Source organism: Heterocephalus glaber, unplaced genomic scaffold, assembly GCF_053883595.1.
Source record: "Heterocephalus glaber isolate CG9 unplaced genomic scaffold, H.glaber_assembly_v1.0 deba00001864, whole genome shotgun sequence".
Classification (NCBI taxonomy): Eukaryota; Metazoa; Chordata; class Mammalia; order Rodentia; family Bathyergidae; genus Heterocephalus; species Heterocephalus glaber.
Genome location: NW_028258504.1, coordinates 363516 through 381525, shown reverse-complemented (window position 1 = coordinate 381525; position 18010 = coordinate 363516). Strand labels below are relative to the sequence as shown.

The window sequence follows — 18010 nt, the reverse complement described above, 5'->3', positions numbered from 1 at the left end:
AGGTCTGCTAAGCGGTTGCCCTCTGCGAGTGGGCCAGGTAGGTTAGAGTGGGCATGAAGGTGCCCAATGAAAAAGGATTTGGATCTTTTTCTGATTAGATCTTGTAATTGGAGGAAAAGACCACCAGTCTGAGAAGCAAGTTTGATCAGTCCGCATGTCTCTAATAAGGGGACAGATTGAGCAATGTAAGCACTGTCAGTAAAGAGATTAAAAGCTCAGGCAGGGAATGCAGAAAAGACCGCTATGACTGCCTGTAGCTCAGTTAATTGGGCCGAAGAGTGGGCGGTTTGGAACTGGACAATGTTATCGTCCCACACATAGGCAGCCATCCCGGTGGAAGAACCATCTGTAAAAACGGATAGGGCTTCTGGCAGAGGAGAACAAGAAGTGACTTTCGGGAAAATGAAGTCATGTCTGTTGGCAAAGTCAATGAGTTTGTTGGGAGGATAGTGATTGTCCAGTAACCCTGAATAAGAAGCGAAAGCAATTGGCCAGGAATCAGTAGTCTGCATAAGCCAATCGATCTGATCTTTAGGGTAGGGTTGGATAATGACATCAGGTTCTTTTCCAAAGTACATCTTTCCATGGTCTCTGCCTAAAATAACCAGGTCTGCAACTGTAACATAATAGGGATAAAAGACCCGCTTAGGGGAAACTGGGAGATGAACCCACAAAAGGGGAGCGGTTTGCCAAAAGACAGCAGTGGGAGAAAGAGAGGTTTTGCAGATGATATACTGTAAAGGAGAGTTATAATCTATAAAGGTAATTGTTTGATTTTGGATGGCTTGTTCTACCGTGCTAATGGCTTTGTGCCCCTTGGCAGTGAGCTCCCGAGGTGAAGTGGGGTGGCTATCACCTTGTAGGGTATCATAGAGAGGCTTCAGGTCATGTTTGGTGAGTTTTAAATAGGGCATAAGCCAATTAATGTCTCCGAGCAATTTTTGGAAGTCATTCAGAGTTTTAAGATTGTCCAGTCGTAAGGTAAGCTTTTGGGAGGAAATGCGAAGTCCCTTCATCTGAAATCCGAGGTAACTGTAAGGGTCTTTTAGTTGAACCTTATCAGGGGCAATCTGGAGGCCACGAGATTCAAGGGCCCGCCGAAGGTCAGCATAACAAGCTAAAACCTTACTTCCTAATTGTCCCGCCACGAGGATATCATCCATGTAATGGATAATATACATTTGAGGCCAATTGTCTCGGGTGGATTGGAGAGCTGCGGCTACAAATGACTGACACAGGGTGGGACTATTGGCCATGCCTTGGGGCAGCACTAGCCATTGAAAGCGCTGCATTAGGGCACAGAAATTGGTCGCCGGAAGGCTAAATGCGAAGCATTTTTGATCAGCGGGATGTAAGGGAATGGTGAAAAAACAGTCTTTTAGATCAATGACAACCTTATAGTATTCAAGGGGGATGGCTACCGGTGAGGGAAGGCTGGGTTGTAAGGCTCCCATAAGTACCATGGTTTTGGTGACTGCTCTGAGATCTTGCAAGAGCCTCCATTTTCCCGACCGTTTTTTAATGACAAAAATGGGAGTATTCCAAGGGGAATGGCTAGGAATGATATGGCCAGCATGAAGCTGTTCCTGCACCAGCTGTTGCACTGCTAATAACTTTTCCTTGGAAAGGGGCCACTGATCGACCCATACTGGATCATCTGAGAGCCAGGTGATCTTTTCAGCATGGACCGCAGGAGTGTCAATGACCCCTATGGAAAATGGCCTAACCCTGCTCGAGGGGGCCGAGGGATGGGCTCAATGGGGCGAGTAAGGCTTGTAGGGTGTTTTCCTAACCCTGTTCCTGGAATGTACCCATTTTTAAACATCTGCATAGTGACAATTTCATTGGGGCTGGAAATAATTAGCCCCATTTGTGATAATAGGTCTCTCCCCCATAGATTGACAGGCAACCCGGAGATGATATAAGGTTGAATGGTGCCCTGATTACCATCGTGGTCCCTCCAGGTCAGATCTTTGGCACTTTGTTTAGGATTTTGACTTTGACCTATACCCCTGAGATGGGTGAGGGTGTCCTTTAATGGCCACGCCCAAGGCCAGTCTTCTCCCTTTATGATAGTTACTTCAGCCCCAGTGTCTACCAATCCAGAAAACTGTCTCCCATCTAACCACAAGGTCATGAGAGGCTTTTGTGCTGAAAGTATCTCCGACCAGTAGACATCGGATGAGCTGAATCTCTGGCTGCCTCGGGCATTGTTAAGAGCCTTATTAGAGGTAGAGAGAAGGGGAAGGAGTAACAATTGAGCAAATCTTTGGCCTGATTGAATGGTGTTAATAACTTTGGGGGAAGAAACCATAACTTTAATTTCCCCGGAGTAGTCGTTATCAATCACTCCTGGGTATACCAGCAGTCCACTCATGGTGGTGCTGCTTCTGCCTACTACGAGGCCAAAAGTCTCTTTAGGGAGGGGTCCAAAAATTCCTGTGGCGAGGGCCTGGACTCCCATTTCTGGGGTCAATACTGTGTGGGTGGTGGCACTGAGGTCCAATCCGGCACTTCCTTTTGTGGCTCTGACGAGGTCTGAAATGGATTGCTGTTTACTGGAGCAAAATTGAGCACCCCGTAAATTTGTTTGGAATTGGGGGCCCGGGGCTGGCCCCCCCTCCCGTTTCCCGAGTTCGAACCCTGGGGAGGGGGGAGGGGCCGGCCCTGGGCATCAGTCTTGGATCGGCACTCACTCGCCCAATGCCTCCCTCTATTGCATCGGGGGCAGGGCCCTGGGGGCGGAGCGTTGGGGCCCTGCATTTTAGAGGTCGGGCATTCTCTAGCAAAATGGCTGGTGGCCCCACACCGGAAGCACTTATTGCCGACTTGGCGTTGCAGGAATTGTTTGACTGTGAAGCCTTGCATGGCAGCTGCCATGGCAAGGCCCTGTTGGTAGGCGGCCCCAATCTCAGAGCAAAGGCGAATGTAGCCGGAAAGGTCAGTTTTCTTTTTATAGGGGCGGATAGCGGCCTGACAGGCGGCGTTGGCGTTTTCAAAAGCAAGCTGTTTAACGAAATCCGTCCCCATCTCCGCGCTCCCAAAAATTCGGCCTGCCGCCGTGAGAAGGCGGTGGACAAAGTCCGCAAACGGCTCGTCTGGCCCCTGCCGGATATTAGTGAGGGAGGCACTTACGTCTCCTTTGGAGGGGAGTTTTCTCCAGGCCCTAGTGGCTGCGGTCTGAATCTGGGCATACAACCCCGCATCAAATTGCATCTGTTGGTCATTAGCGGCGTAGGCCCCCTCCCCAAGGAGCATGTCAAGCACCCATCCATTCCCCGCCTGAGCATTGCGCCTAGCAGTTTCTCGGCAATTTTCAACATATTCAGATTTCCATAACAAATAATCACCTCCTGCAAGGGTGGTGCTGGCCAGGGTCTGCCAATCAATTGGGGTGAGCCAATTTTCTGCCACCGATTCTAAAATAGCCATGGTGTAAGGTGCAGTGGCCCCGTATTGAGCCGCAGCCGTTTTAAGCTCTTTAATAACCTTGAAATCAAAGCCACTATGGTGTCTCCAAGCAAATGCCAGGACTAGAGAGATCCTCTCCACTGAATTTTACCACACCTTTAAAGTCTAATACCTATGCTCCACAATAGATTCCATAGAATAGTAATGGAAGGAACACTTCAAGACATATTCTGTGAAGCAAGTATTAGTTTTAATTTGCTACCAAAACCTGATGAGGACACAACAAGAAAGAAAAATATAGGCCAATATCCTTCATGATCATAGACTCCAAAACTTTTCATAAAATAATTGCAAATAGAATTTGAAATCATATTAAAAAGATTATACACCATGATTGAGTTTGTTTCATTCTAGGGATGCAAGGTTTGCTCAACATTCAATCAATAAAAATAATGGTCCATAAAAATAGGATCATGTTTAATAATCACATGATCCTCTCAATAGACATCTCAAAATCTTCAGTAAAATTTAATATTCTTAGAACCCTGAATAAAGTAGTTATAGAATTATCAGATCACAACGTAATAAAGGCTACAATGACAAACCCATTGCCAACATCAGAGTGAATGAGAAAAAACTAAAAATATCTACTCAAACTCTGGACATTACACAGCTGGCCACTCTTACCACTCTTATTCAATATTGTACTTGAAACTTTATCTTGAGGAGTTACACAATAGAAAGAAATAAAAGGGATAAAACCAGGAAATGGCAAATTATCTCTGTTTACAGATGCCATGATTCTATAACTAGAAAAACCTAGAGTCCATTAAAAGTCTCCTAATCATTTACTCAGAGTAGCAGAAAAATATCAACATACAATAATTAGTAGGCTTTTTCCTACATTAATTACAAATTCACTGAAAAAGAAATTGGGAAACCAATGTCATTCAGCACACACACACACACACACACACACACACATACACACATACAGTAAAATATGCAGGAAAAAACTAAACCAATGAGAAAAAAATATCTCTACAATGAAAACTATAAAACATTGAAGAAAGAAATTAATGAAGACACTAGAGGTTGGATAGACCTTTTGTGTAGTCAGATTTGGATATTTAATATCATTAAAATGGCCATACTATCAAAAGTGATCTACAGTTTCAGTGAAATTCGTTTGGAGATACCAGTGACATTTTACAAAGAACTAGAATAAAGAATCCTAAAACCCACATTGGGGAGTTCAGATGGAAGACCCTGAGTAGTTGGAGCAATGCTCAACAGGCAGAACAGTGTTGGAGACACCACAATAGCTGACTTCAAATGTCCTATAGAGACTTTGTAACAAACACAGTGTTATTTTTCAATGGATAAAATAGACAAGGAATAAACCCATGCAACTAAAATCATCTGATTCTCAATAAGTATGTAAAACATACATTGGAGAACAGTCTCTTTTGATTAATGATAATGGAAAAGCTTTACATGAGCCAATAGATGATCAGAACAAGATCCTTATGTTTCACTCTATGTAGAAGTCAACTCAAAATTAATCAAAGACCTTACTGTAAGACCAGAAACTGTAAAGTAACTGGAGGAAAACATGGTGGAAACACTTCAAGACATTATACAGCCTCTGATTTCTTGAATACAATCCAATGGTTTGGGAAACAATAGCAAAAATTGATGAATAGGATTTCAAGAAATTAAAAGGCCTCTGCACAGCTGAGGAAATAATAAGCAGAGGGAACTGACAATCTGCTGACTAGGGAGAATCTTAACCAGCTGTTCATTGTCTGATGATTGATGTTCAGAAAATATACAAATTTCAGAAGATTTAACACAAAGGGAACAAATATTTTCATCAATAAATGGGCCAAAGATCTGAAGAAACACTTCTCAAAAAAAGAAGTAAAAATGGTCAATAATTTTATGAAAAAATGCTCAACATATGTAGTTCCTTGGGAAATAAAAACTGACTATCAGTCAACACAGCTATTAGTAGAGAGCACTGCAGTGGGTTTCAATCTCCTGCTCAATGCTACAGTGCAAGCAAGGCTCAATAAGCAAAGGCCTTGAACACTGACAGCTGTTGATATTTATTTGTGACATTGTATAGTCAGATTGAGGTAAAGGGGCTATGTGAGAGGATGTGTACTTGCTATGGACATGTTGCTGATGCAGCCAAAGATTGTAAAGGGAAAAGCAAAGCATTCTTTTTTTTTTTTTTGGTGCCGGGGATCGAACTCAGGTCCTTGCAAGCGCAAGGCAGGCGGCAGAACCACTCAGCTAAATCCCCAGCCCCAAAGCATTCTTGAATTAAGAGCAAAACAGACAAAATATAGATTGCAGTTAATAAATTGACCTTGTCTTTTTAGTAAAGAAAGTTTTAACTCTGGAAACAGAATTTGGGTAAGCATCACTCTGACCTCGGCATGGAGTCTTTGGTCAGACTCACTTCTGAAAACAAGCCAATTGCCAGGTTAACAATTTACAGCCTGCACTGCTCACAGCCTGCCTTGGGCATAATAAATAAGGTGGTCCCCTGTAACTATCAGCCAGAATACAAAAATCAGAAAATGCTGGTGAGGATGCAGAGAAAATGGAACTCTTATACACTGTTGTTGAGAATGTATATTAGTAATTCACTGTGACATAAGTATAGAATTTCCTCAAAAACAACAAAGTATAAACAGAGCTACTACATCATACAGCTGTACAATTTCTGGTTAAATTACCTAAACTTATTAGTCCGCATACAATAGAGATACTTGTATATCAGTTTTTATTGGGGCACTACTCATAATAGCCAGGTAAGGCATCAACCTAAATGTCCATGAGTGGATGAATTGATAAAGGAGTAGAATACATGAACAATGCTTTAGTATTTTCTTATAATGGGAAAAATCATGTCATTTGTAGGAAAGTTGTTGGAATTGGTGATCATCATGTTTAACAAAATAAGTCAGATGTCAAAAGGCAAATAACATGATTTTTGTGATATATGGAATGCAGAGGGGAAAAGATGATAGGATAGTCGAAGAGGGCAATGGGGCCCAGGGAAGGGCTGAGCAGGGCTAAGAGGGGAAATGGAGGAGATGGCTGTAATCAAAGCACATTACATGCATGCAGAGAAATGTCACAATGAAACCAGTAGTTGTAAACAATTCGTATGTAGAAATGATTATGATCAAAGGAAAAAGAAGAAAGAAAGAGAGAAATGAACAAATAAAGAAAGATGAGAAACTATGGTGTTTCACAGAAACCAAAGATACATGGACCACACTGCTCACCCTGCCTAGGGAGATCAGTCATATGGGAAAGTCTATGGGAAGGACCATGGCTCTCTGAGAGTGCAGATGATGGAAAGTTCTAGTCCAAAGGATTTATCCAGTACTCTCTGGTCATCCAGTTGACCTTGAGAGGGGCACGACTTTACCTGGAACTAACAGGTGCTCATTGGAAAAGAAGCCACACCAGTATTCATGGATGAGTGCCTGTGGTTCAGTAGGAGATAGGCAGAGATTGGGATTTTAAAGACTTCACATTGCCCCAGAATTGCAAGATCCTCTTCCATGCTGTCTGCACATCCTTGTTTCTCAGGGAGTAGATAAGTGGGTTGAGCAGTGGGGTGATAATGCAGTAGAAGAAGGACTGGAAATTTCAGCTGAAGGTTGGAGCTATAAGAACATGCCTAGTCCAAAGTACGTAGTGACCACCAGCAAGTGGAAACCACGTGTGCTGAGTGCCTTGTGCCTTACTTCAGCTGAAGGTAGCTTATGTACTGCCCTACCAATAAAGGTGTAGGATATGACCACCAGCAGGGAAGGCATCATTCCAAATGGGATGGTCATTAAGGTGAGGGTCAGCTCATTAGCAGAGATGTCCCCACAGACCAGCTTGATGAGCACAGGCACCTCACAGAAGAAGTGGTCCAGGGTGTGGTGCCACAGAGGGGGAGCTGGACTGTGAGTGTGCCTTGGAACAGACAATTGGCCAGGCCTCTGGACCAGGAGGCAGCTGCCATCTGCATGCACACCCAGGGATGCAGGATGAGAGTGTACTGGAAGGGCCGGCAGATGACCAGATAGCAATCAATGGCCATCACAAATAGCAGGGCACATTCAGTGGTGATTGTCCAGCAGAAAAGGAAGACCTGTGTGATGCAGCCCCAGGCAGCAATGCTCTTCTCTGGTCCCCACAGATTGGCCAGCAGCTGGGGCACAATGGTGCAGGTGAGGCCAAGGTCCAGCAGAGAAAGGTTGTCCAGGAAGAAGTACATGGGCATCTGGAGCCTGGGGTCCACCAGGGAGAGGATGATGATGGAGCTGTTCCCCACCAGGGTGAGGAGGTAGGAGAGCAGGACCACTGCAGAGAGGGGCCTCTCCAGCCACGGAAACTCTGAGAAGCCCAGCAGGACAAACGTGTTGGGAAAATCTGTAGTTTTTTCTTTCTATGGCTTCGGTCTCTAACACATGGCTGGAAGGAAAGGGACAGATATAGCGGATAAACCTAAATTATTTATTTTTATCTACATTTTATTAGTGTTACATAACAAAATAATTTCTTATATATTTGGTATTCACAAAAGATTAGTTTGCTGGTAAATATGCTATTGACTTTTTATGCAAGGAGGAGGAGTGTATCAAATGTAGTTCCTTTTAGGCAAACCTCTCTCCTTGTATTTTTTCCAAATTTTTTAATGATAAAATACACATAGCATAAAATATACTAACACACTAATTTTCAAACATGTAGTTTAGTTTAGTTAATTACTTTGATGATATTGTACAGCTGTCACCACCATGTTCTTCCTGAAGTTTTTATATTGCAAACTTTACACCTGTAGATTTTAGACAACTCTTTTGCCTCATTCCCTCCATGGAAATTCCCATTGCCATCTCTGGGCACATAATTTTTACCTCACTAAATCAAAATCAAACAGCATTCATAATTTTATGATTAGCTTATTTCCTTTATATACTGTATTTTAAAAACTCCTCTGTACTCAAGAATATACAATAATTTCCTGTATGTTATGCCTCATATATAAAGTGCATGTTTATAGATTAATCTGCCAGTTGATGCACACAGTGTCTCTATGGTTTTGCTATTGTGGTTAATGCAGATGTACGCATTAGTGTCCAGTCCCACTTTAGACCCTGTTTTCCACTTCTTTGGGTGTAGACTCAGAACTGACCTCTCTGTATCCTGAGGTGACCCTAGGTCAATTCTGTGGAGAACAGCTGTGGTGCTTTGCCTCCTGTTGTGGTGTTTTCATTCCTCTAAAAGTGCATCAGGTCTCCAGCCTGCCACATGCTGGACAGCTCTGCTGTTTCCTGTTTGTTTGATATTTGACATTCTAATGGGTATAAAGCTGAATATACATTTCTGAGTTCTATATTTATAGGTTAATATCATGACTAAACACAATATATCATGTTCAGTGAAGTGGGCTCTAAAACAGCTTTTCTGGGCCACATTATCAAGCACCCAGGTTGATTTGCCAATATTACAGAACCTTAGATTTAATCAACTTGCAAATCTGTAGTCATGAAGCATTCTGGAAAGTCAGGAAGTGTCACTGGGTATGAGGGACAAATGGCATACAAAGTTTCAGACACAGGGAGTGCAGAACTTTGGATAAAATAGTCACTACATTTGGGGATAACTGAAGGTAGAACTGGAGAGCAGTAGTGAACACAGTTTGAGAGATTGTGGTCAGTAGTATCAAATGCAAGTTAGTTCTACTGACACACAAAAAATAACCTTACTTAGAGTGTGAGGTGTGGAGGCTGTGCAAGTTGTATTTATGGTTCAACTCCTGGTATAGGGAGATGGGCACATCTAGAACAACACTCTCAGAGTCCTTGTTATTCTCCTGAGACACAGTCACCCTGAGGACTTATTGCAGGTGATATCTGCACCTATGTCTTCACCTCCTTGCACTAAAATGGAAGAAATCACATTCACTGTGAGGCTTTGGAGAAGACTCAGTGGACTAACAGCCTATATTGAGCAGAAGGGAGCAGAAAGCATGTGGAAACTGGTGACTTTTGCATGCTAACAATTTAAATAACAAACAAAAATCATGATAATCCACAAGAACACACAAGAATTAATGTGTCAGCAGAGGATCTGTGTTGTGAAGGCCCCAATACTGCTTCCTAGACCTCAAAGTAAGGACCCTGCAGCACTTAACTTTCAATGGAGCCTCCTTTTCCTCCAAACTAAGGGTTGTCACAACTCTCATTTTGCACTTGATAAGTGGGGGTAAAGAATGCACACCTGTATAGTCAGTACAGAGGAACCTGGAGCAGAGACCCTGGGCCATGCACCAAGCAACCAGAACACCACCAGGACTGAGCCAGGGTCCCTTGAGGCCAGGGCTGGGCCCTTGCCCTCACCCTGCTGAAGAACTTGCCAATCTACAGAGACAGAGCTGTAGGGGCAGAGAGAGACTTCAGGCTGTGTGGTGTCAGTGAGGACACTGGGAGGATTCTGCTTCATATGCAACTCTCCTAACAGGAGAGGCCACTTGGTTCTTAAATTAACCGGGGAAAAATGCTGAAGTTTTTTTTTTATCATAACCTAAAACAAAACAAAACAAAACAAAAGCAAAAGGTTAATTATGAGAAAATGTATACCTTGGCTTTCTTAATAGAAATACTGTCCAGATTACAAAAATCTACAAAAATGATTCATTCTGTCCTGCAATATTATATGTGGTATTTGTGTGTTTCTTCGTTTAGCATTGACAATCAGATTTTAAATGGATGCACTCGGGTGTGTAGAGAAGGTTCAGTCAGGATGTGGAGATTGGGATCCAGCAGTGCCTTTGAGGACCTGGGGGTGTTGCAGTGATGCTGCTACACGAACATCCTCATGTTCCCTACATGGGCTCACACTGGGAGGACAGGGAAGTATGCTCCATAACATTTCAGTAGGGAATTACATCAAACAACATGGAGGGTCAATTTTGGGTGCATAAACCTTATATATTTTCAAATGTAATTACTTAAATTGACAGAAGTATTTGTAGACAATGTACAGCACAATGTTCTGAAGTATATGTGTGTGGTGGATTGGCTTACTTTACCTAACTAAATTATGTACCACCCAAACCGTAATCTTATGGTGATAACATTTAATGTCTACTTTCCTAGCATTTTCAATAATCAGAAATAGAACTCCTACTTTTCCTCCTCTCTGGCTGTACTTATTGCCCTTTGTCCACCACTTCTCAAACTCATCATTTCCTAATTGCCCACTTCTGGTCACCACCATTCTACTCTCTACTTCAGTAAGATCAGTGTTTTCAGATTCCAAATTAGAGTGAGATCAAGAGTAGTTGTCTCTCCCCTCACCATTGTTAGAATGGCTGATGTAAAAAGGAGAAAAACAACACACATTGGTGGGAATGTGGGAGAAGGGAACTCAGGCACCATTCTGGGGTGTGCATTAGCACAACCTCTGTGGAAAACAACATGAATTCAAATAAAACTATCTACCATATAACCAGTCACTACTACTTCTGAGTATATAACCCAGGAAATGAAGGTAGCATGTGAAATAATTTTTCACACTCTGTTGCAGCATTATTCAAAGACAAAATGTAAAATTGATCTAAGTGTCTGTCAATGGAAGAGTGGATAAAGAAAACATGCTGTGTATACACAATATCATAATATTCAACCATGAAAGAGGAAGTTCTGTCATTTGGGACAAATGGGCAAACTTGGGGATCATTATGTTTAGAGAGATTAGCCAGGCACAGAAACACAAATGTTTGTGAAAAGAACATTTTATATGCAAAAACATCAATAGAAAAATTTGGTTTAGTTGGGTAACCAACTTTTGGGGTAAAACATCTTCTAGAAACTCACGAATGGATGAAACTCTTTATGGGCTTCCCTTGTTGCCATAATGTCAGACTTGTTATCCCTGGGACATTTCTATTTCCAGAGGCACTGAAGCCAATCCAGTCCTTGTCCTCACCTGCTCCAGTGATGTACAGGAATTACAACCCTCATTCCAGAGGGACCCTGGAAGCCCCCACTTTACACTGAGGCCCGGATGTGGCCCCTTCATCTTCCCATAGTTTCTCTCTCTGACCTCATCCTCTCCTCTGCCTGCTCCCCGTGCAGGCCTGGATCCCTGCACAGGGCTTCTCCTCTGCCTCAGCTGGTCTGCAGGAGGACATGTCTTGTGTACAACTGCATCATATCCAGCATATCTGAGGTTCATCCCACCTTCTGTCTGCACAGGTAACTGTGACTTCTGTCACCATGGCAGTCACACTATCACCTTCTTTCCTAACTGTGAGTGTTTTGGGAGTTTGATGCATGTTTAAGTTTTTAAAGTTTTATTTGGGGATTAGGATGTATGTAGTTCAGTGACTGAGAATTCCTCCTGGGCTCTAGCCACAGCACCACAAAAATAAATAAACAAAGAATTAAATAAATATAAACAAAATTGTTTTATATCTATTGTTACTTTTGATTTCTCCTATTTACTTGGTCTAGTGTGCTTATTCCATAATTATGTGCAATGTATAATGATCAAATGAGAATTGCCTACTTTATTATCTATGACATATAAGTTTGTCTTCTCTGATGAGTGATGGGTTGTAGCAACTATTTAATGCTTGCACAAATAGATTCTGGAATTGGAATTTGGACCAAATTATTTTTTCCCACAGTGGCACCTGAGTTTTCTCTCCTGTTGTCACTCATGGAAATGCTCATGCTGTAATAATAAGTGACATGAGTCAGACACACAGCTTATGAGAAACTAAAATATAAGTAAAGAAGAAAATAAAAATAGCTAATCAGGTTCTGCATTAGATTATTTATCTGAGTTATCTCAGTTACCTAATATGGACATTAAAAGAATCATACAACAGTGATATAAGTGCACCCATGTTTATAGTGGCACAGTTTGTAATATCTAAAGCTTGGAAATAGCCCAGGTGCCCATCAACTGGAAACTGGATAAAGAAGTTGTTTTTACAAATATTTTGTTCCTATTGTTCCATTTTCTCATATTAATCCCATTCCCATCTATCCTTTCCCCTAGCCCTCCCACTTCCTTCCCCTTTGCCCCTTTTCTTCCTATTTTACATTACCTATTATACATTTAGTCCTTATTTACACTTTCATTTTCTCACACCATTGAAACTATTCAGTATTTATACATGTGTGTCCTATTTATTTCACTTAAGAGTATTGCCTCAATGTGCATCCACTTAGCTATAAATGTCTCTAATTTCTCATTTTTTATTGCTGAATAGTACTCCATTTTATAAAAAACCACCTTTTCTTTATCCAGTCTCCAGTTGATGGGCATTTGGGCTGTTTCCAAGTTTTAGCTATTACAAACTGCGCTGCTATGAACATGGGCGCACATATATCACTGTGCTATGATTCTTTTAATTCTTTGGGGAAGATCCCCAGCAGTTAAAATGAATAAACGATAATGTAAAATAGGAAGAAAAGGTCCAAAGGGGTAGGGGTAGTGGCAGGGGCAGGGGAAATGAAAGAAGGGAAAGGAAAAATGATGAGAAATGTAAAAAATGGAAGTAAAGTCTTTGTAAATAGGGAAGGGTGGAGGGCGTGAAGGGAGGGCTAGGAATGGGAAAAAATAAGAACCAAGATGCATTATGTAAAGGTACAATTCCCAATGAGAAATGTAATTGTGTTGTGTACCTACAATGTACCAATGAAAGAATTTAATAAAAAAGTTGTTTTTATTTTTTTTTATAAAATGGAGTACTATTCAGCCATAAAGAATGAGAAACTAGAGTCATTCATGGCTAAATGGATCCATATTGAGGCCATAATCTTAAGTGAAATAAATAGGACACACATGTGTAAATACCAAATAGTTTCTCTAGTGTGAGAAACTGAAAGTGTAAATAAGGATTAAAAGGATTAATAATGAATAATTGATTCTTTGAAATAGGAAAACATCCAAAGGGGTAGGGGTGGTGGGAGGGGAAGGGGAAAGGAAAGAAGGGAAAGGAAAAATGAGAAAAGAAAAAAAATAGAAACAAAGTCTATGTAAATAGGAAAGGGTGGAGAGGTGAAGGGTGCACATTTAATGGAGAAAAAATAAAAACCAAGATACATCATGTACAGGTACAAGCACCCAATGATTAAGGTAAACAGATTTTATATCTAAAATGTACCAATAAAAGAATTTAAGAGGAAAAAAAGCTAATCAGAAGTAAGGAGGTATATTTTATTTTTCCAAATGGAAATGGTATCAAGAGGTGCAAGGAGTGATGACTGTGGGAGGGAAAGAGGATAACTTAGTGCTCACTCACACTTAGGTGACTCACCAAGGGATATTTATTTCACTTGTCACACAGACTTGTTATTTCTTGTCCTAAATTCTGTCCAAACCTCTAGGCTTGATTGAAATTTTCTTTTAACTTAAGATATTTGTTTCTTACAGCATGTTAGATACAGAGTGTCAGAGACGTTACATTTGTTTTCTGCTGATTTTATCTGTACAACTGGCTTAGTATGTATTTGTCCCTGGAGGCTCAGTGTGTACTGGAATGGGATCACATTTGGATTGAAGATTCTCTCAAGCACTCATTTAGCTTTCCATGGTTTACCTCTTGCTGCCTAAAATGACCCCCTTCCTTGGCTAAGTTGGAGAATCTCTATCACAGCCTTTTGCGGGACTCCCTGCAGGAGAAAGGAGGCTCAGTTCATGTCTCATGAGTAACTGGGCCCCCCATTTACCTTGACAGTGAAGAGGCAAAGGTATAGAGAGTGAGGAGCCAGCAGTGGGAAAGTTGGGTCCTGGGTCAGGGACGCAGCTTCCTTTCAGGGTCTTGGGTTCCAGCCACAGAGAGGTGCAGTTTCAGGGACCTCCTGCAATTCCTGGCTGGATGCTCTGAGACCGGAGATGCTCCAGTACGTAATTAGCTCCAGGGCTGAGATTGTAGAAAGGAGAAGTCCAGAGGGATTTGCACTTCTTCTATCTTGGAACTTTTGGGAATTGTCTTGCTCTGAGGGATCTGCCTGAGAGAGCTGAAGGCCAGATGGTGATTAAATAAAACTGTCATTTCCAGGATTGATGTGGACTCTAAGTCCACAGCTTGTTGTTCTCATGCCTTCTTTCAAATGTTGGGCTCAAGGGCAGTCTGATGCAGCCACAGGGGAAACTCAATTTAAAGCTTCTGTGCTTTCCCATACAAGTCCTAACCAGGCTCAATCTTTCATAGCTTCTGAGACCAGATGAATATTAGTGTTTTCATACTTACATGAGTGTAGACAAATTTCATGGCTCATTACATGTTAATCAGTATATTTAATTTTTTGAATTACTATGTTTTAAATGAAACAAATCACTTCAGCAGAAAATTGGGATGCTCTTTAGCTGCATAAATATTTTCCCTTTCATCTTGTGGGCAACCTGATGATGTAGTGTTTTGCAATACTTTTTCTCTTGATATGTATTATACCACATTGCAAAACCCTGGCTTTGTTTAGGTTTCCATTATTTCTGTTGTCTCCACCCACAGAGTGAACTGAGAAAATAATACTGGCCAGCTTGATTTTGAACCCACTATGGGCTGCAGTGACCTCCACACCTTTGGACCAGTGCTGAACTTCTCAAGCCCAGCTGGAGAGAGCTGTCACAAATGTCCTAGTGATGTGCAGCCCTGCAGGCAGGATGTTCCCCAGCCTCTTTCTTGAGCCACAGAAGAGAGTCTTCTTCCCATCAGCCATAGGTCCCCATACCCAACCAGGTCCAGGGGCTGGGTGTGGAGAACCTGATAGTTCTCCTTTACGTGGAGAGGGCCCTGGGTCTCTGGGAGGCATCAGTGACATCTGTGGGAAGAACAAATGGGAACAAGACCAGAGGGCACACGCAGGTAGGCTCAGGAAGAGAGGAGGGGAAGGGTGAGCTGTTGCTGAAGGATACCACCTACATCAGCAGATCCTTGCAACACAGAAAAAGTTTGTTTACTTCTGTTGTTTCCAACAGTCTTCTGGGATTGCCATTTCTCTTTGGCTGCGGTATTTGGTAATGTTGGTATTTCTTTTTGTAGTAGCACAAGTCCTCTATCATTAAAATATCGAAGTCCTTTGAAAGTAATGTTTTCATGGAAGCTTGCTTCCAGAAGTATTAAAAATACAAACATATGACAGCCATGTTGGCCTTCCTTGTAATTGCAGGTATTCAGTAGGCTGAGGCAGGAGAATAAAAAATTCAAGGCCAGCCTGAGGAATTTAGTGAGAACTTGTCAAAAAATAAATGAATAAATGGAATTAATGATAGAACACCTCTGGTTTTGATTCTAAGTACTACAAAAAAACCCCTTAATCATACAAATACCATACATTTTTATTGTATATTGTGTAGTGTAAACATGTTTAGTTTTATTTAGATTTAAAAACCTTTGGTGGGAGTGATGCCCTGCCTCATGCAAGCAAGCAGTGCAGCAGTGGATGAGCAGTGTCCTGCAACATGGGGTCATCAAGGCTGGAGGGCCAGGGCAAAGGCACAGTCCTGCAGTGGAGATGGGAACAACACAGAGGCCTGATCCTGCATGAGGACAATGCTGGGGAGAAGACAGAACAACCAGACCCCAGGGCTACAGACTTTAACCCCAACAGCCCCCTCACTCCCCACCCTGTGGTCTACACCAGCAGTGTCTCCCCGAACAGACAGAAGGGCCTCTGATGTGGAGAGGGTGCCCCAAATCCCATAGTCCTGACAGCTAGGCATAGAATATTGTGACTGTCTGCATGCACTTTTTGGAGAGAAATCATTCATTCCAAAGCACAGGAATTTTGGTAGGGGTTGTAACTCAGTAGCACTGTGCCTGCCTGGCAAGGGCAAGATCCTGAGATAGATTCCCAGTACAAAAACCAACACAGTAATGTATGCTTTTACCAAATCTTTTAGATTTTCCCATTTTGTATTATTTTTATCTTTCCTTATCTTTTTTGGAAGGATTTGAGTTTTTTCTTCTTTTTTTCCTTTTATCTACTTTTCTTCATATTTCTTTTTTCCTATCATTTTTTTCAATTCCTTCTTTCTTTTATTTTCTGTTTTTGCTTACTGTTTACCTTCTTCTTTGTTGTTTGTTTTTTTCCTGGGACAAACTCAATAAAAACTTTCTGTCACTTTCATCTCCTCCTTGTAGTCCATTGATTAATTATTCAAATTAACCAGGTTAATAATAAACCTTAGCTTTCATCTAAAGTCATCTGCATTTTTAATTAAACACGTGTGTGAAATATGTATTCCTTGAACATCTTTCTCAATTATGGAATGTAATCCTAGCCTATTAACACAGAGGACACATTATGTTTTTGAGAGACTGGATGCATTGATTGGATTGATTCCATCATTCTACATTATTTTAAAAACTAATTACTTTGCATCCCATAAATATGTAAAGCTATAATATATAAACATACATTAATCATGAAAAGTGAAACAAACACATAAAAATATACCCAGCTTTATTTATTTTCACTGTCAAAATTGAAAAATATTGGCTGAGTCAATCTAAAATATCCAAGCAGATATGTACTTTTCTGCATTATTTTAGCAGATGACTAAAAGTGCATTCAGAATTACAGTTCTGTATAGAATTAGCTAAGCTTCTTTTTCCTGGTTGGAATCTTTACATAGGTTATCACTTATTGTACTTTTTAAAGTGATAAATATATATTTAGTTATGGCTATTAATTTCCATTGGATAAAGAGGCACTCCACAATCCATACTGAATATGTTTAGAGTCACATGTCTTTCATTGTCTCATTAAGAACTTTGACAATGTTTTGGAGTAAGTTTGTTATATTCCTCAAGAAAAGTTAGATTTATCATTTTCCTTTCCATTCTAAGGCCATGCACATATTCTCTAACCTCTTAGAGTATTTTCTCTATTTCTTCTTCATGCAGGAAATCTCATTGCTTTCTGGATGGCTCTGCACAATGGAATCTGTTCACCTTGCGTTTAGTATGAGTAGCACTGCCTTCAAAGGTCCCTATTATATAACTTCATGTGAACACCATTGGACATCAGGGTGTGGAACACACTGAGGAGACTCTGGGAACCCTATTTCTTTGTGAGGAGACCTGTGCTTACTGTCACACTCTGTTGGAGATCAAGTGTCTTTGTAGATAATTGATTTTTTAAATTAACTTTACTGGTATATTTTAGGTATACAATAGAGTTACATTCATCATTGGGATCTTGTACCTTTACATGGAATATCTTGGTTCTTATTTTTCCCCATTCCCCTGCCCTCCCTTCAGCCCCTCCTCCCTTCCTATTTACAAAGACTTTGTTTCCAGTTTTTCCTTTTCTAATATTTTTTCTTTTCCCTTCTTTCCTTTCCCCTACCCCTCCCAATTCCCCTACAACTTTAGACCTTTTCTTCTTGTTTCACATTATCAATTATACATTTTGAACCTTATTTACACTTTTAGTTTTTTCACACCATAGAAACTATTCAGCATTTATACATGTGTGTCCTATTTATTTGACTTACAAGTATGGCCTCAATGAGCATTCATTTAGCTAAAAGTGTCTCTAGTTTCTTGTTCTTT

At 41.1% G+C, this 18010-nt stretch overlaps 1 protein-coding gene across 1 annotated transcript; it reads right to left on the bottom strand.

Moving 5' to 3' along the window:
• Positions 1–7288: 7288 nt before the first annotated feature.
• On the bottom strand, positions 7289–7705 carry LOC147820515 (olfactory receptor 2C1-like). Its single transcript, XM_087204150.1, has one exon. It carries the CDS (start codon positions 7703–7705, stop codon positions 7289–7291), a length of 417 nt encoding a protein of 138 aa, XP_087060276.1.
• Between the last annotated feature and the right edge of the window lie 10305 nt (positions 7706–18010).